At 31.4% G+C, this 24224-nt stretch overlaps 4 protein-coding genes across 6 annotated transcripts; 3 read left to right on the forward strand and 1 right to left on the reverse strand.

The window, feature by feature from the left end:
• The first annotated feature begins 5953 nt into the window (after window positions 1-5953).
• LOC107022675 (cytochrome P450 94C1) lies at window positions 5954-7680 on the forward strand. Its single transcript, XM_015223273.2, has one exon. The coding sequence runs from the start codon at window positions 6011-6013 to the stop codon at window positions 7466-7468; it is 1458 nt and encodes a 485-aa protein (XP_015078759.1). The 5' UTR covers window positions 5954-6010; the 3' UTR covers window positions 7469-7680.
• A 5136-nt stretch (window positions 7681-12816) lies between these two features.
• LOC107023911 (60S acidic ribosomal protein P2-like) lies at window positions 12817-14598 on the forward strand. Its single transcript, XM_015224754.2, has 3 exons — window positions 12817-12932; window positions 13032-13129; window positions 14140-14598. Exons 2-3 carry the CDS (start codon window positions 13042-13044, stop codon window positions 14391-14393), a joined length of 342 nt encoding a protein of 113 aa, XP_015080240.1. The 5' UTR covers window positions 12817-12932; window positions 13032-13041; the 3' UTR covers window positions 14394-14598.
• Window positions 14599-15795: 1197 nt separating this feature from the next.
• LOC107023299 lies at window positions 15796-18560 on the forward strand. The gene has a single exon (XM_015223950.2). The coding sequence runs from the start codon at window positions 15937-15939 to the stop codon at window positions 18205-18207; it is 2271 nt and encodes a 756-aa protein (XP_015079436.1). The 5' UTR covers window positions 15796-15936; the 3' UTR covers window positions 18208-18560.
• A 195-nt stretch (window positions 18561-18755) lies between these two features.
• On the reverse strand, window positions 18756-22630 carry LOC107023300 (peroxisome biogenesis protein 16-like). Of its 3 annotated transcripts, XM_027917790.1 has the most exons (9): window positions 22563-22630; window positions 22290-22415; window positions 21061-21118; window positions 20525-20741; window positions 20160-20434; window positions 19799-20067; window positions 19339-19406; window positions 19171-19232; window positions 18756-19097 (listed from the first exon to the last, which is right to left on the reverse strand). In XM_027917790.1, exons 2-9 carry the CDS (start codon window positions 22356-22358, stop codon window positions 19036-19038), a joined length of 1080 nt encoding a protein of 359 aa, XP_027773591.1. In that variant the 5' UTR covers window positions 22359-22415; window positions 22563-22630; the 3' UTR covers window positions 18756-19035. The 3 variants fall into 3 exon arrangements, with proteins under 3 accessions (XP_027773591.1, XP_015079437.1, XP_027773592.1); XM_015223951.2 differs by lacking the exon at window positions 22563-22630 and having other exon boundaries at window positions 22290-22552; XM_027917791.1 differs by lacking the exon at window positions 22563-22630 and having other exon boundaries at window positions 21045-21118; window positions 22290-22357.
• Between the last annotated feature and the right edge of the window lie 1594 nt (window positions 22631-24224).

Genomic DNA, 24224 nt, shown 5'->3' on the forward strand with positions numbered 1-24224 from the left:
ATACACTTAATTATACAATTTACAAACATTTTACTTCAAATATTGCAGAGAAAAAGGCCAACGAATTATACAATTGCGAATTATACAATTGCAGTGAAATACAATTTTCTCTAGCTTTATACAACAGAAGTGTATATATTGTGTTTCTGTTTTTGTATAAAGCGAGAAAAACATATATCTTCTTGCTATACACTTATAATTATGCAATATACATACATTTTAATTCGATTCAACTGTATGCAAAACAGATTATACAATTGCAGCGAAATAGGCCAGCGAATTATACAATTTAGGCCAGCGAATTATACAATTGTATATGTATAGCAAATTATACAGTTTTATGTTTGCTATGGAGCGCAATTATGCAAAGTTTGCTATAGCATACAAATATGAAATTTTTGTTTGCTATATGTGAAAGTTGCCCTTTATTTTATATAACATAAACTTAAATTAACCAGATTAATAATTATCGAATATTAGTAGATATACCAACAATAAAATATCAATCATAAATCGTATTTTCTCATTTTTTAGTAAGGTGAATCGTATCTCAATTATTAGTGAATCCAATTAATAAAATAAACAATATATTAGTAGTTGGAAATTATGTCAGAGATGAACTTATCAATTTCATAACTTAAGTGCATCAACTACAATATCAATCGACAGACAGATCACTGCTTTTATTGTTATCCAATCAAAGTAAGTTAAATTTGTCTCAAAGTTGCCTTGTCGACATCATGATATATATATGTTATTTTTTTTTACGAATAAAAATAAAAAACAGTACACTTATTTACTAAATAAAATAAGAAGATGCTCCGTACATAACATATACAATATATTAAAATCCACTTAAACACTTCTTTCCACTTATGGTCCCCTTGTTAAAGCACTTTTTTTTTCAGTATAAAGCATAACACTATTATTATATTATATTAAGCTTGATATTTCATCCCAAAGCACAATTCACGATTCTTCAACATAAGTAGGTCCTTTAGCAAAAAGACCATGATATAAATCCACTTTAACTCTATAAAAGAAATAGAGAAAGAATAAATTTATCAAAAAGCTACACAATTAGATATACTTCATTATCATATATATATTATAGTTATTTATACTTTTAAAATATTATGTATTTTATCATTAATTAAGAGTTTTCTACGTATCTTACACTTGGGTATACATATTTTTGCTATCATATACACTAAAATAGAGAGGGACAAGCGAGATTTGAGAGGGAGGCGAACAAGACTTGAATGAATCACAAATATATGTGAATCACACTAGATACATGTATCTATATGCATCTGGAGTGATTCACATATATCTGGAATACCAGATACATTAGAGAGTGGTGAGCGAAATGGGAGAGACGAGGAAAGCAAGCGAGATTTGATATATATTCTAGATACATGCGAATCTACTTGGATACAGTGTATCTAGAGTACAAATTATAGCTAAATTGACCCCACATATCTTAATTATAGGTATTTGTACGTATTTAAAGGCACCAAAATCTAGTAAGACATGTAATATTGCAAACTAAAATATATTTAAAAAATTAATTTCTGAATTAATGAAATTTATGCGAGTTGTCGTAAATTTAATTCATATATATTCATGTTTACACCCAACTAATAAATACAAGACAAGTTTCTTCATTTTAATATGGAAAAATTACTAAAATGCACTACTTTAATTTATTTAATTTCATTAATTCCCTACTGATGTATTAAATTACAAAAATCCCTTTTTTATCCCAAATGATACTAATTAAATTTTATACTTTAAATTTCATGTCCAACACATAAAAAGATACTCAAATTCACAATTTAAATTAGATACTTAAATTTTTATATACTTATCAATATTTCATATAAAGATGATACTTAAATAACAGATGTATGACAGTATGATACACATATACTATTATTTGATACCTTAATATATACGAAATATAAGTAAAAATGAAACAAAGAATCATTCTATCACGTGATACTTACAAAATACTATTTGAATCTATATATAAACGAAAAATTAAATTTAAATAAGTTTCTTTGATACATTAAATTTCATGTCCAACAAATAAAAAGATACTCAAATTCAGAATTTAAATTTGATACTTAAATTTTAGTTACAATATATCATCTCAGCGGAGCTCCGGCGACAAATACTTATCAAAGGGCATCGTTATTATATATCCGGAAAAAATCGTTTATTAATATATCCCCTTCACATGGTACTATTATTGTTGCTATTTTTATTTTTTCATGGAGTTGATTTGCCCAAATTCCTGGGAGTGAAATTAGTCACAAGATTAACTTAAATCAAGTGAAGGGAAATCAGTTACCCTTGATTTTAGCTATAATAGTTACAGAAAAAAAAATATTCTGTCATTTATATTTAAGTATCATTTCTATTTTATAAAGTATCCGAAATTCTTAAAAATAAGGGATTTTTGGTAAATATTGATATTATAGGGATAGAATGTAATTTATCATTTACAGTATGTCATTTGCCTAATTTTTACTTTTAATATTTGATTAGTAAGTTAAATTTTTGAGGTTAGTGTGAATGGATTGTGAGTAGAAAAATCAAACGCTTGATGTCCACAGCCCACAACATTATATTATATAAGAATAAAAAGTATATATATATCCAACTTGTTGATTCACTTTTAGTTATCACAATCAAATTGTATAGTGTCAGTGGATATTTTACAATTAGTTGCAACTTACGACCTTTACTTGTTATTAGGCCAATTTGTTTCTCAAATAAAGTATATACAAAAATTTGTCCTATGTTCAAAACGTGTGGGAAACATGATTGCAATTTGCAAACGCATGACAGTGAGTACGTACGTACTTGTTAAAATGGTAAATAAGTAGTTTCACACTTACGTTAGAACTTGGTACGAAAGATAATATTTTTTACAAATAATTTCACACTTGTAGTATATTTAATTTGAAGGAAGATGTTTTTTTCTAAACAGTGAGATAAAGAAAAAAACATTTTCATAATACAATAAAAAGTATATAGTGTCGTTTGATATGTGAGATAAAAGTATTTCATCTATCAAGACAAATAGCGAGATAAAATAATATTTAAATTAATTAATTATCTCGAGATTATTATTTCTATCCATCTCTGAATCCGTAATAAACGGATAAAAAGACGAGACAGGCAAGTAGACATGCCATGACTCATGTCCTGTCACATTAAGGAAAAAGATTAAACTTACATAGCACTAATTCAAATGTGCAAGTGTATCTTTGTGCATGTACCTCACTAGTCGACACATCCCACGGCATCTTGTTTCGTTTTTTTTTTAAACTTGAGAAGCTACATATTTTCCACTCTGCTTTCTACTAAAGTGAAATTAAATTCTACCCCCTTTTACGTCCACTTTTATAAACGTAGAAAACGTGGTCGCTAATATTTCCAATAATAAAAACAATGCTATTATATTTATTAAATTTTTTTATAGTTTAAATTTCAAAATAATTACATATTATCTCACTAATTAATAATCTCAAGTCAGAAATATTTAAATACATGTATTTTGCTACAGTATATGTTATGAAGTATTCAGCAATCGAGGGAGAAGGACGAACGAGAAAGTCAATGCAACTCAAGTACATATAAATCTCGCTTGGATATAATACGATGTATCTAGAATAAATAATATCTATGTTTTCAACAAATTTTAAACATATGGAAAATAAATAAATCATACAAATAAAATATGAAGAAACATAAATTTTATTGATTAAGATAGCGGGTATAATTCTGTTGATCCCTTGATTCTACTCTCCTAGGATTTATCCATTATTCGAGGGCCGTTAGTGGCGTATTTCTCGAACTAGGATGATTTAGATTTGACCTCTCCATATGAATTATCCATCAATTTGTGGAGTATTCGAGATCTTGATCTTTGTGGATTTTTCGAGATGCCTCTTAAGGGAATTTAGTACCCTTTATATGGGCATAAATTAGGGTTTAGGGTTGAGTAGCATCCAAGAATCCTAATCTGAATTGAACACAATTTGTAGAGTCCCAACTCGAATTGAACGCATCTTCTAGAGTTCCACAAAATTTCAATGTCTACAATCTAATTTGACCTCAATTATTCACGGTACATTTATCTGAAAACGCAAAATACATGTAATCTAAAGATCGAAATCGATCTACATATAAAACATACAATATAGTATAAACTTGTTGAAGTTTGAGATAATTAGTTAGCTAGCATGTCAATGACAATTGACAACCATATATATGTCAACTACAATTTTGAACCTTACAAACACTAATGTATCACTTCTCATTTCTCAAGGGAACATGTTTGGCCATGCGATATTTTATTCCTTTGTATAAATTGACAAGAAGAGATCGAAGACAATGCAACTAGACATGTTAAGCATATGGATAAGTGTTAAAATGAACTAATTATTCTTCAGACAACTACATTTTTTTTTGTCTATCAAAGTGCCAATCTGTCTTAAAAAAAGTATTATTATATACTAAATGTTTGTTCATGTACCAGTTAGACTTGCCGACGTCGTTTTGTCATATGTAACTTGCCCCATGTTGCCGACATGGGCGACATTAATTACGACTTCTTTTTATTTATCTATTTACTCCACATAAATATCAAATCAATTTATCAAAATCGTATTTTTTCACTTTTATTAGTTATTTTTTTCTAATTTAACAATATGTATATTGTACTTATCTGAAAATGTCAATATATAACACCTTAGATTAAAAATAGTTTTTTCTAAAACTCAAGTCTTAACCAATGAATAAAACAAGGAAAATGCGAGTAGTACTAATTTAATTTAGTAGGAATAAATCAGAATTAATTACTTAATTCTTTTAATCGCTGAAAACAATTTATATGAATATTAAATTGTATCTTAGCTTGATAGGTGTCACATAATTATAGTATATAATAATAATATTTATCAAATAATTTGCAGCACACAACACACGCGCACTTTATACGTAATGCTATATTAATTGGAATCCACTAATTTTTAATCAATAATTACTTCCCATTACACAGTGCAAGTGCGTAACTACAAAGGACTACCAAATTATGTTCCTCTAAACCAAAATTACAAAGTAAAGAATAATTCTCCAGAGATGATTAAGAAATATTAAAATGATAAAAATAGCTAATTATCCATTGTTAGCCACTAATTTCTATAATTAGATTTTAATAATCAATAATTAATTCAAATGGAGCAAGTGTTATAATAGACAATATACGGCGTATGACAAATGACAGTTAATTTCTTTGTTTCGTATTTCCTCCCCTATTTATATGACTCACGAATCCCAAAAAATTGTGTTTTATAACAATACAATTTTAAAGTACACATCGTACTATTAATGAATAATTTATGACCATTATAAATATATTTTTTTAAATTTTACGTACGTCAAATCAAATTATATATCATAAACTAAAACGAGAGCAAATAAATATTTATTAGCGCACGCGTAACTCGTGTCCCCCTTCACGTCGCTGTCCTTTATGGTCATCCACTAGCTGTAACGTAATGTCCTTTTCTAAAACTTAAATAAGTACTCTAACTAATAAATTTCTCGGTGTTTAATTATTTGTTTACTGTTTTTTTAATTAATCTCTAATTATTTATTTATTTTGAGAAATTAAAAAAAATAATTTTTTTACATATTATACCTTTAATTAATTATTTTAAAAAAAATAAAATTTTTTCAAAATTTTAAATTTTTAATTTCAACCACTTCATAATTAATATAGATAAAATGATAAGCTCTCTGAAAAAAAAGGTTGTGTCACTAGCGAAAAAAAAAAAAAAAATTTGAGTACGTAGATTTCTGGTTTATCTAGAAAAGTAGGATTGAAAATCCCATAAATATCATCCTCCTCTTCATTATAAATAGCAACGCCCTCTATTCACTTCTACTCATTCACTCACTTTTACATAAATTCTTTAAGTCATCATATATAGAAATGGCTACTATTCTTTTTTTCTTGATTTTGGCTATTGTGTTATCAATTCTCTTTTTTCTTTCTAGACTTAAACCTTATTGTGAGTGTGAGATTTGCAAAAGCTATTTGAACTCTACATGGTCTTTAGAGTTCAAAAATCTTTGTGATTGGTACTCTTATCTACTCAAAAAATCAGCCACTGGTACAATACATGTACACGTTCTCGGAAATGTAATTACATCAAATCCAAACAACGTCGAATACATGCTCAAAACAAATTTCGATAATTTTCCTAAAGGAAAACAATTTTCTACTATCCTCGGCGATTTATTAGGCCGAGGAATTTTCGCCGTAGACGGCGAAATGTGGAAGTTTCAACGGAAGATGGCAAGTTTAGAACTCGGAAGCGTATCGATACGTTCGTACGCTTTCGATATCGTCAGTGACGAAATTAGAAACCGGTTGATTCCGCTTTTGGAAAGTAATATCCATACTGTTTTAGACTTACAAGATGTTTTACGACGTTTTTCGTTTGATAGTATTTGTAAATTTTCATTTGGTATGGATCCTGGTTGTTTGAAATTATCATTACCAGATTCAGATCTTCAAGAGTCATTTGATTTAGCTTCGAAATTGTCCGCTGAAAGAGCTATGACGGTTTCACCTTTAGTGTGGAAAATTAAAAGGAGTTTGAATATTGGATCAGAAAAGAAGCTAAAAGAAGCGATCGAAAAAGTTGATGTACTTGCTGAGGAGGTAATAATTCAGAAAAGGAAAAACGATTTTTCTTCCCAAAATGACGTTTTGTCTAGGTTCATGAGGAATATTGATGATGATAAACTCCTTAGGGACATTATCGTCAGTTTTCTATTAGCGGGTAGAGACACTGTTGCGTCCGGACTGACTACTTTTTTTTGGCTACTAGCTCAACATCCACATGTTATCAATGAAATTCGAGCCGAGTCGAATCGAGTAATGGGAAAAACAGTAAATGGAAGTCTAGCTACTTTTGAAGAAATTCGCGAAATGCATTTTTTGACTGCAGCTATACATGAGAGTATTAGGCTATTTCCGCCTGTTCAATTTGATTCGAAGTTTTGTCAAGAAGACGATACGCTCCCTGATGGTACGTTCGTGGCTAAAGGGACGAGGGTGACGTATCACCCATATGCAATGGGGAGGATGGAGGGTATTTGGGGTAAAGATTGTTTAGAATTCAAGCCAGAAAGATGGTTGGAAGACGGGGTTTTTAAGGCACAGTGTCCTTTTAAATATCCCGTTTTTCAAGGTGGTGTTAGGGTTTGTTTGGGTAAAGATTTATCTATTGTGGAAATGAAGAGTGTTGCTTTGGCTTTGATTAGGCAATTCGACTTTCAAGTTCATTTGGCTAAAGAGCAGGCACCTAAGTTCATGCCGGGCTTGACAGCCACCGTGAGAGGCGGACTTCCCATCGTGGTTCAAAAAAGACGAGAACAATAGACAGTGACACGAAATCAGGATTTAGAGTCAGTATCGTCATATTGTATAACTTTTGTAATTAATTATTAGTTTATACTTCCATCTTTTGGCTAGCGTTTTAGGCTTAGAGCAAGCTGAACTATGTGTATATAGACGACTAACGTCAAAAGAGCTTATGACTTATGATGATCTAATAACAAAATTGTTCAACAAAATATTGGACATATTTCACACTTTTTTTATCTTGATATATGCCAAATGCAAACTTAGATCTTAACAGAATCATTTAAGTGTGGGTTCAACATAATCTAGCTAGTAACTTTGCTCTAATCTAATACATATGTTTGAGAGTTCATAAAATTTCAATCATGAATTTACGAAAAACGATTAAAACTCATTCCAAATACTAACACTAACTTAGCGGAGAGACCACGAGTTCACGAACACCATATCTTGTTAATATTGAAGACTCTGCTTGTTTGATTTTTCTTTAAACAAGATTTGTGATCCACTTTAAGTGGCTTTCAATTAGCTAATTGACCTTATTAGTAGCCACATGAATAACATCAATAAGCATAAAACGTTTAATTAACTAGAAGATTGAAATAATTAATTGTGTCGGTTATATTCTAAAAATAGATGTCAATGTTCGAGTTGTCGTGATATATTGGCCATGTTAATTAAATTATTTTTAATATATAATTTAGCAGGGGAATAATTTGGTCAATTAAGAATATTGAATTTCCATGCATCTTCTTCCATCAGAATCTGCAATGGTCGCAGCTAGGGTGACAAAATGGTTAAAATTTACGATTATTTTTATATTTGGAATGAGTTAGATATTCAATCAATTTTAAATTGAATCAAATATAGATTAATTCATAAAAAAAATACGGATAATTCGTAGATATCTATCATATTTGTTAAACAAAGTTATCTTGACCATGTCAATTTTCATGGAAGATTTATCACACTTTTTTGAAAATTAGCAATTCCACTTTATTTTTTCTTGATTTGTCAAAATAAACAAGTAATTAGGGACAATATAAAAGGAAATGAGTCAAAAAATTTTGGCATAATACATAAACATGACCCTTAACTTGGCTTCAACGGACAACTATGCCCTCCAACTTTAAGTGTGTACAAGTACACTTAAACTTATATAAAATTGAATGAGTAGACACACGTGTCCTACATGACATAAGACACATAAGATGCCATGTAGGTTATAAAATTGTCATGTAGGGTGCCATGTAGGATGATTATGTTCATTTGTTCAATTTTATACAAGTTTAAGTATCTACTTGTACAAACTCAAAATTAGAAGTTATAATTGTCAACTAACGTCAAATTAAGGATCATATTTATGATCCTCTCATATTCAATCTGATGTCCACTTAGCCACCCCTAATTGCAGCTCTAAAACATGTGATTTACCCTTTTTTAATTCTTAATTATTTTTGTCAACACATTTTGTGGGTTTAAATAATAGAAGGCATGTGGTATTAATTTCCACCAATTATGCTGCAAGAATAGAAATAATTTAAATAGACCATTAACAGGGGAATATATCCATGTGACCTTTTTTTTCATCAATAGAAGAAAATGTCAAAGAAGCTTTCTATCAAATTTCAAGGGTAAAAGTTTGAGTTGTATTTTTGTTTTTATTTTTTAGGCTTAAAACATATCAATCGATGCATTAAGCGTTTTTTTTATACTTATGTCAATAATAAGGAAAAACCTTACATATTTAGTTATTCGTACACATTTACTATATTACTTTTGTTAAGATATTTTAATTTCAATCTCTTATATTTAGATTAATAGAACAAAAATAATAAGAGTAACGGAAAAATAATAGGATTATTTGAGTTCACAAAATTCACTATGTGCTTTGAAAAAATTTAATTCTATCAAGTATCCGAGGTTGTAGATTAATTTCTTTTAAGATAAAATGGATTAACCATTAAAGAAGTAGTGGTACCTCAAACTTTGATAGTTTCAACAAGCTCAAAACGATAGCAAGGAATCACACACAGTCCACAGACACGATCGACCGATTTTATTTTTATAAGAAATATATACTTGAGAATTCGATGCAGAAAAATGAGAGAGAGAGAAAGTCTCTCTGTCTATAGTCAACAAATGGTAAACGTCACAGCTCTTAGGAAAAAAGACAACCTCTCAAAAATGTCACACTTTGAAACAGATACAATCTTTCATAAAGATCGCATTCATTCGTAAAAGTCATAACCCTTCGTTTCAAGTTCACAGTTTTAAAACAAAACAACTATTATAAGTTGGGAAAAATTTACGTTGAGCTATTGACTGATCGTTATTGCTGAAATTGTGTGTATTTTTTCGGACAAAAAAAATCAATTTTAATCAAATTATTCTTCGCTTATTTGTTTGCCTATTATCATTTGAAACATTTTCTTAAACAGAATATTATACATCATACAACAAAACAATAAATAATGTCCTACCATGGCACACAGCCACTCAGTTGTTCACTTTTTTCACAATTTTTTTTAACTTTAATTTTTAAATTTTCTAATTTAGGTAGTTAATCATTTCTTTATATATAATTGTGTAGTGCATAATCTATTTTGTTTGAAATGGCAAAAAAGTTTATAGTAGTACATGGTACTTGGTAGTACACAGTAATAGTACATTGTGAATAGGGCATTTTGATGGTTCGATTTGAATCAGTTATATATTAAAATTAAAATCAAATAAATTTGATTGATTTTTGAATTTCTAAAATTATACCAAACGAAAAAAGTAAACGTCGATTTAGTTATTATCAATTTGTTTCGATTTCTTTAATTTCTTTCGATTTGAAGGTAACAAATTTTTTAAAGACATACATATCTTGATAAACACACATATATACAGTAAAAACTCTATATTTAAACTCTATATTGTAATTGCGCTAAAATTTAAGTGTTAGGCTTGAGAAAATTGTAAAGTTAAAGACTTAAGTTACTTAAAATTTAACAAAATATTAATATTTATTTATAAATAATATATAAATAATTATAAAATTTATATTTCTAATTTATCGGTTTGGTTTGGTTGTTTTTATAGTTATTTTTTAGTAAAACCAAACCAATCCAAATAGTATCGATTTTAAAAATTTAAAAACCAAACCTAACCAAATCAAACCAAATATCGGTTTTTTTAATTGATTTGATTCGGATTACAGTTCGGTTTGGTTGTTTAACCATAACATGAACAGCCCTAATGGTAAATAATAAATTTTAATGGAATTGGACTTAGGATTGTAATTAAGCTAAAATTTAAGTGTTCGGCTTAAGAAAATTGTAAAGTTAAAGACTTAAGTTACTTAAAATTTAACAAAGTATTTATATTTATTTATAAATAATTATAAATTTTAAATTTCTAAGTTATCGATTTGGTTTGGTTATTTTTGCAGTTGTTTTTTAGTAAAATCAAAACCAAATCAAATCGTATCGGTTTTTAAAATTTTAAAACCAAACCTAGCCAAATCAAACCAAATATCAGATTTTTTAATCGGTTTGATTCGAATTACGATTCGATTTGATTGTTTAACCATAACCATAAACAACCCTAGATATCACCATAATGTAAAAAAGTTTACGGCTAACCACTTTATGACTAACTTTTAGAAAATAATTTTATGAAATTCATTTTTAAAAGCTTTTTATTTTTTGAAAAACATAAAAATGTCATGGTCCTCAAATTTAAACAAGTGAAATATCTGATATACTATCATGAATTCTCTCTTTATAAAAAATGTCTTTGTTACAATATCTTGAATTCCACCTATTTTTAATACAAAATTCATAACAATGTTACAAATTTCAAAATTGACAACTATCTTCAATTTTAAACTTCAAGATGTTACTTTAATTACAACTTAAAAAGTCTAAAATTTTATATATATATATATATATATTTTTTTTTTTTTTGAATTTACCTCGTGACCATGATTAACTCATCTCACTTTCCAACTGTATAATAACGTGTCACCAAATTATATTCCATGCACCAAACATTATTGAAACATAATTTAAAAAAAAAAAAGATTTGTTCTACATGACATTGAATATATTTTACCTAATAATTGAATTTTATAATCTTACTAATACACAAAGGATGTTTATAAAATAATTGATAATTAAAAAAGTTGTTTAGCATTAACATCTTATTGAACACATTTTAAACACTAACATCGGATGTGCTTAGCATGTAACGTATTGAATTATAAATTATAATTGAGGGACAAAAGTAAACTGTTGTGTGCTAAAGTATATTTGGTAAAATAAACATTTTCTATTATATTATATACTTTTGGAATAAGTTATATTTAGTATTATTTAAATAATTGTATAATCAAAAGACTCCAAGAAGTATTTTTTTTTATGCCTGAACGAGACTGCTGCCTTTTTTTTTCCAACTAAGGTCAATTTTAAATACTTCAAGAAGATTTCCCATATATTTTAATTTTCGATAAATAAATAGAAAATATTGTCCTAATATCAAACCTCTCAATGACATCATCAGCTATAACAATGTATATTGTTATAGTGAATATATGGTATATGCAAGACTATTTCATAACATGAAAAAGTTATTCTACACAAAAATATGACTATTATATTAAAATATTATTATAGAGAAAATTTGTCATAGAGATTTGACCGTATATATATAATCTAAGCAATACAACTTGTTTTCACTTTTCGCAGCTTCTAACAGTAATATCATATTTTTTTATTGTATATTTTTAATTATTTTTTTTCAAAATATACATATATACATACATATATATATATATATATATATACTCGTACTAAACACATTTATTTCATGAAAATATAGCCGTGTAATTGCTCAGTGAATTTTGCTCTCACAACTCACAAGAGAAAAGATACACCATCTGGCATCTGCCCATTACATTATTTTAAAATGTATGTTAATATTTGTCTAATTTGTAAACCAATGAATGACTTATATTTGATAAGGATGCTTTTATAAAATTATTATTTCTATATTTACTGCCTCATAATCTATTATTGGACGGAGAAAGTAATTCATATCAACCTAACTTGCTACACTTGTGTGAGCAGATGTAAAATGTGGCTTAACTTAAGAAAATAACCACTGAACTCATGTAATTAAATATATATTGTTGAGGTAAGTAATTAAACTATTATAATGGCTATTTTTTCAAAAAGAATACTGCAAAGTGGCCTCTTAAGTAAAATGTTACTCAAAGAATAGGTGGATTAAATTTTGTAGACTAAGCCCATTTGGATATTTTTGTGGATTGTCCAATATCTTATAGGGCCTGGGCCTTCAAAGAAAATTAAACCAAATGGGCCCTTCCGCCAAAACCCTAGCTATATAATCTTATCATTCCTTCTTTCTTCATAAACCCTAGAAGCAGCACTAAAGGTCCGCCATTCGGAGGCTCACTTTGCTTAAAATCTCCACAGTACTTTCTCCCTCTCAATTTTCTATTGTTCGTAGTTTATTTTCTGCTCTTTCAGCGATTTTACCTGAATTTTTTGTTTGTTGTGTTAATTTTGATCAGAGAAGAGAAAATGAAGGTTATCGCCGCTTACTTGTTGGCCGTCTTGGGTGGCAACACCTCCCCTTCAGAGAAGGATTTGAAGAAAATCCTTGCATCTGGTACGACCTTAGAGTAATTTTTTTTTCTTTTTCCCATCTTACGGATTTGTTGCATATGGATCCGAAATGTGTTGCCATTTCTATATAACTCTATAGCGATTGATCCGTGAAGTTATTTATTAGTATGTCTATATAGTTGGTTTATGTGCCTAAATTACTTGTGCGATTTAGCTCAATTGCTAGAGATTAGATAATATTAGCGATAATGAGAGAAGTGCCAGCTTATATTTTGACAATTTTACTTGTGATTGTAATAGAGGTAGCTGAAGAAAAAATTGTAGGAATGGTGAAAAAATAGTTTGGTAGAGATTTTTCAGAAATTGGAATTTTTTGAAGTTTGTGAAAGTTATATACTAGTTCATATTAGTGAATTAGGGTTAAATATTTTGGGATCTAGGGAAACCCTTGAATGTAGAGTGTGTAAATTGGGACTGAAGAGTTGTTAGGGGTTATGGAATAGCATCAAGTTAAACTTGTTCCTTGCCTTCGTACAAGTTACCAGGTTTAGTAGTGGCTATTATGACTAAGGGTAAAATTTATTATTTTTGTTTTTCATGGTTCTCAAAGTAAGTTTGAGTTAGTCTGCAATGATGCCTGCGTAAGTTTATCCGTCTTGTGCCCTACCTGCTTGACCTGTCTGGAAGGAAAGTGCACTGTAATACTTGTTTTCTTTTTTCTTTTGCATTAAGAACCCTGCAGTAACTGATTCAACTTCAAATGTCGAAAGTTGATGCAATCTAATAATCTTGATGCTATTGTGTATTGTTCTATATTGGGTTTTCTCTGAAGTATCTTAAACTGATTACGTGTAATTTAGTTGATCCTACTGAACTAGTAGATAATGAATCCCGATTTTCACTGTTTTTATGTTGTCTTGTATGTAACTGGCTAAATGTTATTAGGTTCATGCTCCCATAATAAACTGTGCTGGCTTGTTGTTCTTAACTGTGATACATGTCTGCTGGTTTTAGTGGTTCATTTTGAATTAACACTCGTCATACATGCTGCAGTTGGAGCTGAGGCTGATGATGATAGGATTCAACTACTACTCTCTCAAGTTGAGGGCAAAGATATCACTGAGTTGATCGCTGCCGGCAGAGAAAAGTTGGCTTCAGTACCTGCCGGTGGAGGTGCTGCTTGTGCAGTTGCTGCACCTGGTGGTGGCGGTGCTGCTGCACCTGCTGCTGAGGAGAAGAAGGAAGAAAAGAAAGTGGAAGAAAAAGAAGAGTCAGACGATGACATGGGTTTCAGTCTTTTCGATTAGAAGTCGAAGAAATCAGTTTATGAAGTATCCCCTTTTCCATTTGTTGTTCCCCTTGAGAGTGTATTTTTAGGAGGTTTATTGTCTACTTACAGATTTTGCTTGAACTTAGAATTTTCATGGAAAACATTGGCAAACAGTTGAAATTATAATATGTATTTCAAATGTTCAGCTTGGTTCAATATATCTATCCTTTTCGATCTTACAATATTAAAACATTTCATTATACATGTGTTGTTTGATTTGAGTTTTTGGTCTTGATGTCGAAACCTTTATCGGCGCTGGAGCTTGGTATTACATAAATTAAATGTGTGCATGTCATGGTATTAGTTATTTTTTTATTGTAGTACAATTGACTTAGCAATTATTAACACCCTCAAAGTGAACATTCTGTTGAGGTTACATAGCATTTTTTTAACTTTTTTTTTATAATTTTGTTCTATTCTTAAAAAATTTAATAGACAAAGGAGTGGGTAAAGAACACGGACAATACCAGTGTTCTCAAAAACGTTTTTTTGTTGGGGCATACTAAAAATGTTTTGGGCCGTAAATTGAAGACATAGATTTATAGGGCGTAAGTTTTAGAATTTGGGCGTACTCCAATTGAAGACGTAGATAGGGGGTGCAAGTCCTAGAATTATGGGCATTAGATAGGGGGTACAAGTCCTAGAATTATGGGCATAAGCTCCAAGCGTTAAACGTACATGTTGATATTTCTTAAATAGTGATTGTTATACTTTTTCTCTGATTTATTGATTATTAATACCTTTCTCAAATAAAAATTGAGTAATATTTTTTTTTATATATTATATGTTATTTATTAAAATTTATTTATTAAATAATTGAAAGTTTGCTAATTTTCTTAGTAATATAATTAAAAAATATTTATTTAAATAAGACTATGCCCATAAAATATAATATATACAAGACTATGCCCCATAAATTCATAAGACTTACTCAGCATGTCTCAAGACTTACGTCTCGCCTCTTGCTGAAATGTCTAGCCTCATGCATTAGACAATACAAATGGATTCCTGAGTTTAATAAACTTTATATTAAATAAAGTTTTAATATCTCAATTTACTTGTTTCAATAGACATAATTTGATTCATTTGTAGTGTGTATTCCATGGTAAAGTATCAGTTATCTAAAAGTAATTTTCTTTTTGATCTATTTTTTATGTTTGGTAGGTAAATAAAAAAATATCATATTTTAAATCATCATAATGAAGGTATGATAATGAACGGAGAAGACACAATTAATGTGTAATTTTCCATTAATAAAATTTATTTTCGTTATTTTCATTAGATTAATTTTTTGAAAAAAAAAAACTTTTAAAATATTTAACCAAACTAAATATGGAAAATATGTTTTCTACTCCTTATCAAACTATGCTTTATCACAATTCCAATATGTATTTAAGTACTATTCAATATCTTATTCTTATTTTAATTTAATTGAAAGAAAAAGAAAAGGGTTAACAGTCCCTGGAATTCCAAAATCTAAAGTAGCAATTTTCGGTAAAGAATTACTCACGGTGCATACGATGGATGCTTCCGCCGCAGCGCAGCCACCTTTGACCACCCAATTGCAACCATCACATTCTCAGGTACATATAACTGCCGACAATCTCCGCACGTTCTCCGACTCTCTCACCGCTTTCCAACAATGCTTGAATGATCTGCAACGGCACATGAATTCAATACAAACCTCAATCAACTCTATGCTGCTTCCCCCTCAATCTTTACCTGCCTCATCATCATCACCAGCAGTTGCAACCCCAGCCCCGGCCCTGGCCCCTGAGCCAGAATCATCTTGGGAATCTGACCCCTCTGAAGACCTAGAAGAAGAAGAAGAAGAAGTCAACCAAGAGGAGAAGGTAGTGAAGGGAGAGGAAGGCGAGGAAGTGAATTCGCCTCACTTAGAACTGAAATTGCCTCCTTCAGAACTGAAATCGCCTCTTTCAGAACTGAAATTGCCTCCTTCAGAACTGAAATCGCCTCCTTCAGAACTGAAATTGCCTCCTTCAGAACTGAAATCGCCTCGTTCAGAACCGAAATTTCCTCCTTCAGAACCGAAATCGCTTCGTTCAGAACTGAAATCGCCTCCTTCAGAAGTGAAATCGCCTCCTTCAGAACTGAAATCGCCTCCTTCGGAAGTGAAATCGCCTCCTTCGAAAGTGAAATCGCCTCCTTCAGAACTGAAATCGCCTCCTTCGGAACTGAAATCACCTCGTTCAGAGTTGGAAATCTTCTGTGAAACGATGGACCATTGTGGTTTGCGGAAGTATATGACAACACATATCTCAAATTTTCGTAGACTGCGTGAAGAAGTCCATAAGGCGTTGAGACTTTCGCCTAATCCTGCAACCCTTGTATTTAATTGTATCGGTAAGTTTTATATTACAGCGGGCAAGAAGTTTGCTAATGAATCACCTTTGGGTCGGGGAAGGAAGGCTAAAGTATTGATTTTGGAGTGCTTGTTGTTAATGATTGGAATCTACGATAAGGAAATCGAGCTTGAGAATTGGGTGAAGGAAGAGGCAGAGCATAGAGCTTTAGCATGGTTGGAGAGGATGAATTCTGAAGGAGGAAAGCCTCAAGAAATCGATGCCCGAGGTTTGCTCTTCTTTATTGGGGGTTTTGGGATTCCAGATCAATTTACAAATGCGAATATCAGAAATTTGATTCAGGTAAGTAACCTTAAGTGGAGTTGTGATGCACTCAAACGATCAAACGCTCTCTTGGCGAAGCTTCCAGAAATAATAGAGGAAATGGTGGCAAACAAGGCAGTAGTTAAAGCTGTTCATATTGTCTATAGTGTTGGAATGGAGGACAAATTTAACCCTAGGACACTTTTAACAACATTTATAAGAGAGTCTAAGAAATCATTTGATAACATGAATGGATCACAAAGTGCACATCAAGGGAATATTGTAGCAAAAGGGAAGTACTTAGGTGATCTGAGATCGATCATCAAATGTTTGAGAATTCATGAGGTTGATCCTTCAAAAGTTCTTCCAGGATGGGAAATCAGTAAGAGAATAGCGAGCTTGGAGAAAGAAATCTCTGAATTCAATAAGCAGATACTACCTGATAAGCAGATAGCACATGGATCACATAAGAGAAAAAAGGATGGAACTGTGTGGTTGAGAAACAAAGAAGTGAAACACTCACATCCTTCAAATCCATGGCCGCCACAACATCACAGAGTTGCTAGTAATGTCATTAACAATAACACCTTGTTTGAAGGTGGTGTAACTGCTGGCCACAATTATGATTATTTTATGCCACCTTTGGTGTTGCATGGACCTGTTGCGGGCTCAATGCATGAAAATGTTGGTTATTCGCTGGCAGGACCTGTGAGAGGTGTGGCCATTGGTGGACCTGGAGCAGGTATATCAGCTAATAGTATTCATGCAGGCATGGATGTTGTCCCACAAGGAGTTCCGTATGCTGGAGGTCATGGAGGGAATCGAGTTGATAGCATACCCGGGCAAGTAGGAAGTCATGCTGGTCAATTTTATGGATCCGCTTATAGGCCATCAACGCCAAACACCAAAACCGGTGATACTTATAGGCCTGCACCATTCATGGAAAGCTCAAAGGGCTTGCCAAACACCATACCTGGTGATTCTAGTAGGACACCACCATACTTGAAAGTCTCTCCGGGGTTACCAAACACCATATCCAGTAATGCTTGTAGGCCTGTTCCGTACACGGAAAGCTCTAAGGGTTTGCCAAAGACCATATCTGGTGATGCTAATAGGCCATCACCAAAACTGGAAGGCTCTATTGCCAAAGACCATAAATGGTGATGCTTATAGGCCACCACCATATTTGGAAGGCTCTATGGGGTTGCCAAACACACCTCCACCACATCAGTTTGTTAATACTGTTCCAGCGACTGAACTAAACCAAAGCAGTGGCTCAAAGGCAGTTGATTCTCATCCTTCGTCCTCCTTGTACAAGCAGAGATAATTTTGAGTTGGCTAGGCATTAATTTCTCCCTAGTTTTCGTTTCTGTAGTATATAAAGCCAGTCTAGAACTGATTTTGGCAGTCTCTGGAATGCTTGTGTTTCATTAGCGTCTTTTGTCTTGTAACTTTGACACTTTTCTTGTGGTTTGTTATTTTTCCTGAATGATATTTTTGGTATAACTTTGGTAATTCATGTATGATGATAGGAAAACCGCATACTCAACATCTTTTCCTTGTCTAAGCTTACGGAATGACAGGATGGAGTGTTGAATGCCTATATATTGCTCATTCTCATCCCACTTTCCTTCTGATTTGAAAGAGTAAATTGTTTATACAAATAGCATGGCAATGTTCTGTTCAAGATTGGAAAGGTAGTATGAACATTGTTTTAATAGTGATAGCTTTCTTGAATCATTCATTTCAGTAATGATTTATGATAAAGGTTTAATCTACTTTGACAATATCAGAGAAACCCTTGGTAGATATCGCGAAAAGGGTTTCTTGGAAACTAGATGACTATACTAAAAAGAAACATTGACAATTTGCTACCAAGACAACATAGATATATAGTGAACTCTCCCCAAATCATCAAGAAAACGACTAAAGAAAAAGACTGCAAATGTCTAGATATAGACGCTTCAAATTTCTCCTGATAGCTTCCCCCTGTTATGAACCAGAAATGTACGTGTAACGCGTTTGGACTCCAATAAGAATTTCAATTATTTTTTCTGCATTTCAAGACCAGATATTGTCAAGATACTGTAAGGGAAAAGCTATACTCCGTAATCTCTTCAAACATACCTGCAACAAATCCAAGAATGGGAATGGGTTGCACTAGCCTTTGAGTGCTTTCAAGTCTTTGCCTGCAATAACCGATGGCATTAGCACCATTCTACTTGATTCCGACTTCATTTTGAAGGAATATTTAGTATCAGAAGCATATGTAACAAGAAGGAAATACATAATTACCTGGTATACTTGGTAAAAAGTGGATCTCGCATGAGGTACAACGCCCATAACATTCTTCGTCTTTTTAACTGCATAAGAGTGTTGAACAAAATCATCTTATTTCAGCATGCAAAATATAAATTTAACAGGATTCACTACCATTGGTAGGTAAATTCTGCACAGAAGAAGTGCGGGGTGCATGGTTGCCTGATGATGGAGGAGTGCATAAGAAAAAACCAGAGGGGAAATATTCCACCGATATGATAAAGAAAGAAACAAGGCACAGTCCAGTTCAAGAAAGAATCAACACCCAACAAGAGTCCAGAATCAGATCCAACGCGGGAAAAATGAGGAAAAAGTTAAAGAACAAATGATGTTAATCCAAGGAGGCATCAACTGCTATTGTCTAGGGTCAGTACAAGTGAACTTAGATTCCGTAAGAGGAGAAAGAAAATCGCTGAAATACTGAAAGTATCCTAACCTCGTCCTTCTCAGAGTCAGAAAACTGAAGTTGCGGATTTTTCCCGCTATGTTGAGACATCAATGTAACTGAGAGAATGCTATTCCCGATGAGGTCCACAGCCAGTGACACACACCAGGGAAACCACGACCGCGTTCCATATTTCCTCATCAATAGTACATACACAAGAGGCCTTATGATGAACAAAATCTCTCCCGTCACCAAGAAGCCTCCAGGAACACCTTTTTCAGATAAGAAAGTCCATAGACTAGGTCTCTCAGCTAGTTTACCTACAAAGACATTTAAAAAAAATTTAAAAGGAAAGTGAGAAAAACAATCACATCACTTGAATTTAGCTCAGTACAAAAAAAAAAACAATTACTTGGAGGTTCCATTATTGCTTGTGGATGTTGCATTGTAGCTTGCTTGCCAAAACTGCTTAAGGCAGTTATTGCCCTGTCTGCAAGATTCCCAGAGTTTTGCGCATTCAGTGTTTTTGTGATACAGGACTCTTCATTCCCTGTAGGCTTACCAAGCTGCCTCTTCGTTTCTTGAGGACTAAAAGAATCAGAATCATTTTCTCCATTTTCAGTTTCCCCTCCTTCTAAAAGCATTTTGTACCCAGTCTTCCTGAAGATAACCAGCCTAATACAAACCCTGAAAGGGAAACAAACAGTGCAATGATTTAGTCGTGAAGTACCAAACATATCTTTTGGAGAGTATGAATAAGTTAGATGGGACACTTACTTGACAGCCTCAGTTATGGCAATCAAATTCCATTTGTTCTTTTCACCATAAATTTGCTCAGCCACAACCTCAATTGATGTTTCCAAGTCTTTCAGCAAAGTAAGGCACAATGATAAAGGGATAAAAGAAGACTTTGCACATCTTGTATGCGCCTCAGTTGGACTTGTCTCTATTATATGTTCGTTCAAGGTAGAAATCATTCCTACAAGGGATGACACTGCAAGGAATAGACAGTTCAGCAAAAAAAGGGGATAAAAGCCATAGGAAGGAAAGTGAAAAAGGCTAAAATGAAAGCCTTTCTGTCCTCTCAAGTAATTCCTTATTCATGTTTTCATTAGTTAATACTCCATAGGAAAGGAGACGCTAAGCAAGAAGAACTTTTCGAATAAAGCCAATACTTTGCTAGTTTTTACACGAGAAAGACAACATGGAAAAGAGTGATCCCAAATTCAAAAGAGAAGAAATCAGTCTCAAAAGATATTAACTGTCCTAAAAGCAGAAAAAAGAAGCCTATTGTTACCAAAGTTTCACAAAACCTGCTTCTGGCCCGATTTCTGATTCAGCAAACTCATCTGGGAGGAACCACGTCAAATTCTGAACATACAGAAATGGATGAGGAACTAGTTAGTACATACATATTCTGCTGACAACCACATTTTATCTCTGTCAAGTATGAGGAAGCTATGTATGCAACAACAGACTTGAAGGAGTAAGTATGTAAATAATTTTAGAGATAGAAAATGGCAAAGGCGTCGACTATATGAGGGAGAACAACAAAACTATGATATCTTTTAATTTGGCGGCAATGTAACATCTCAAGCAATGATACTTTCCATCTAGTTTTCCGCAAAAGTACATGAGAAAAATGTCATTGGCTAATGTATGTCTTAATGTAAACAAGGAACTCCTACTAAGAGTAAACAAAGGGAAGAAAAAAAAAGAAGCTGAAGTGGGTATTGTGAGCACACTGGGAAAATTGTTCTTGGCTTGTATAGGATGTTGCTTCTCCATCTCTCACTGATTTTTTCATTTTTGGGAAGTATATTTTCCGTAGAAAACAATTTACATCATATACCAAACACAAAATATTCAAATACATTTTCCATTTTACCCAAATAATTGTATTTTCTGCAGCTAGCTGACCACCCTAACTATACATGTAAAATTACTTCTAACCCCCGTTGAATGGATTGCTAAAATGAAAGACTATCTTGCGTCTAAGCTTGTGCACACCTCAACTATATTACCAGGTTACCAACATTCTCCAACTAGTACTAATGTTCGGGGTAACTTGCTCACTCGAGCTTCACTAGCAGCTGGGTTCACAGAGCAAAGATGCCTCAAGAAACCATTTACTAACATTATTCGAGTATCTGTCAAACGATAGCCTACACCCTCAAATTCAAATTACTACAAGTAGCCCTATTATCCTGGTGCAAAAAAGTCAACATCTATGAAGATCGACATACTATTATGTGTAAGTTCCCCTGATGAGATTTTCCAACATGCCAACAATCCTTAGTTTCATTTACCAATCATTTGAATTATCCAAACTGCTGAGAAATATGTTAAGCTCAAACCAACACAAAACTACTCAAAGATACAAACTTTGAGAGGGAAACAAAAACCCCATTTAGGCACAGAACTGAAATCTATAAACTACACTCATCCAGCATATTAAAAATGAAGTCCAATTTCATTCTTGTTTTCACACCATAAACAAACAGAGCTCTTTAAATTAAATTTTAAAAAGAAGGGTTCTTACATTGGCAATAGAATCCAATTGACGCACAAAACCTTTATTCCTTCTAATCCATCTCTTATAAACCTCCATACCACCAAAAGGGTTTTGTCAAATCAAACCCAGATGTCAAAAAGAAATCACCCACCTCTGAAATTCAATTAAATGTAATGGGTCAAGAAAGACAAAATAGGAATTGAAGAACAAAACAAACAAATTTGGTATTAACATATTCATCAATCAATCAATAAAATGCGAGAGCAACACTACAAATGTAAAATGCCACGAGAAACACACTCTTAACAATTTGGTGATGGGCCACTGCACTGTGCACTAGCATAATTGTCACTCTATTTAACCAAACATGACAAATAAAATTTATAGAATATAAAAAAAAAAAAAAGCAAAATCTTTTATTTATCAAGGATTATAATAATTAAAAGTCTTTTTATTTATTAAATTTTGTATCTAGTCAAATTAAGACATTTAATTACTCGTTGAAAAACAAAGGAAGTCAAGTTTTATTAGATTAGGGTGTAAGTTATTAATTAAGATTTATATTTTAGTGAAATTTCATTTGTTTCAGTGAAATTTTCATGCATCTTTTCCTTTTTAATGCATTTCATAGAGATATTTAAAGAATATCAAAAGTTATATATAATGTAATTAAAAATCTTAAAATTAGAATGAACTATATTTTATGTAATTTTCTAAAAGTAGATGTAACTTTTTGAAATACCTTTTTATAAAAAATTGTATTGTTATATATAATTTTCTCTCTCTTTTTTTAAAAAAATTATGAAAAGAAGTACTAACTACTAATAATATAGTATAGGTTACGTTTTTTTCTTTTTGGTGTTAAAGTATAGGTTACGTTACTTCTTGTGTCTTGACATGCAATCTTATAATTACGGGAAAATATAAAAACCTTACCAACCTCTCATATTTATATGATAGACACCGTTTTTTTGAAATTTTTTATTATTCATATAATTAAAATAAAATAAGAAAGAAAATATATACTATATAATGTTAATTTTTTATATAAAGGAGTTTGAAGCTCAGTTGATTAAGTTACTCAATTTTGCTAGAGTCATGAGTTTGAATCTCAACAAATTTGTTTTTTATTTCTTTTGATATATTAAATAAAAATCGAAATAAATATGTAGCATTATTATATTTATTGAGATTATTCTTAGAACATAGATTTATTCGGAAAAAGTTTTATTTTATATTACTTTTTAAAAAAGATATAATAGTATACGTGAATATATATATATATATATTTAAGGTATTTTTAAGAATATTTATGTTTATATATTGATTTTGAACCTCCTGAATATAAGATTAAAGGTTGACTTAGTGATTTAGAGGTTCAAATCACTATTTTCTATTTTTCAAATTCTCTTAATGGAAATCCTGAATCCGCCACCAAACAACGCTAGTAAGAAGTCTCGTGTACGCCACTGATGAGGCGTGTTGTTATTACATACTATTACAAATTTGTTACTTCATGTTAATTTATCAATAATACATAATATATTAGGGCAAAAGATTTTCTACTTCCAATATTTAGTACATGTTATTAATATAATTTTTAGGTATGTGTTTTTCGTACATACATTTATCAATTATAAAATACATGTCTTACGAGCGCACCATTAATTAAAATTAAGGATCAAATTTAATTAGTTGTATAAGTTGTCAAATGAATTAACATTTCGTTTGGTTACTGATTAGAGTTATGCAGGTCTTAGCTATGCAATGTTTAGTTATGCAGTTATTAGTTATACAGGGTTCAGTTATGCAGGTATTAGTAACGCAGAGTTTAGTTATGTTGGGTTTAATAATGTGAGTATTAGCTATGTGAATATTAGTTATGTAAGTATTATTTAGTTATGTAGAGATTATAATACATGAATTATTATTTAGTTATGTAGAGATTATAATACATGAATT

The sequence above is a fragment of the Solanum pennellii genome, chromosome 6, assembly GCF_001406875.1.
Source record: "Solanum pennellii chromosome 6, SPENNV200".
NCBI lineage: Eukaryota > Viridiplantae > Streptophyta > Magnoliopsida > Solanales > Solanaceae > Solanum > Solanum pennellii.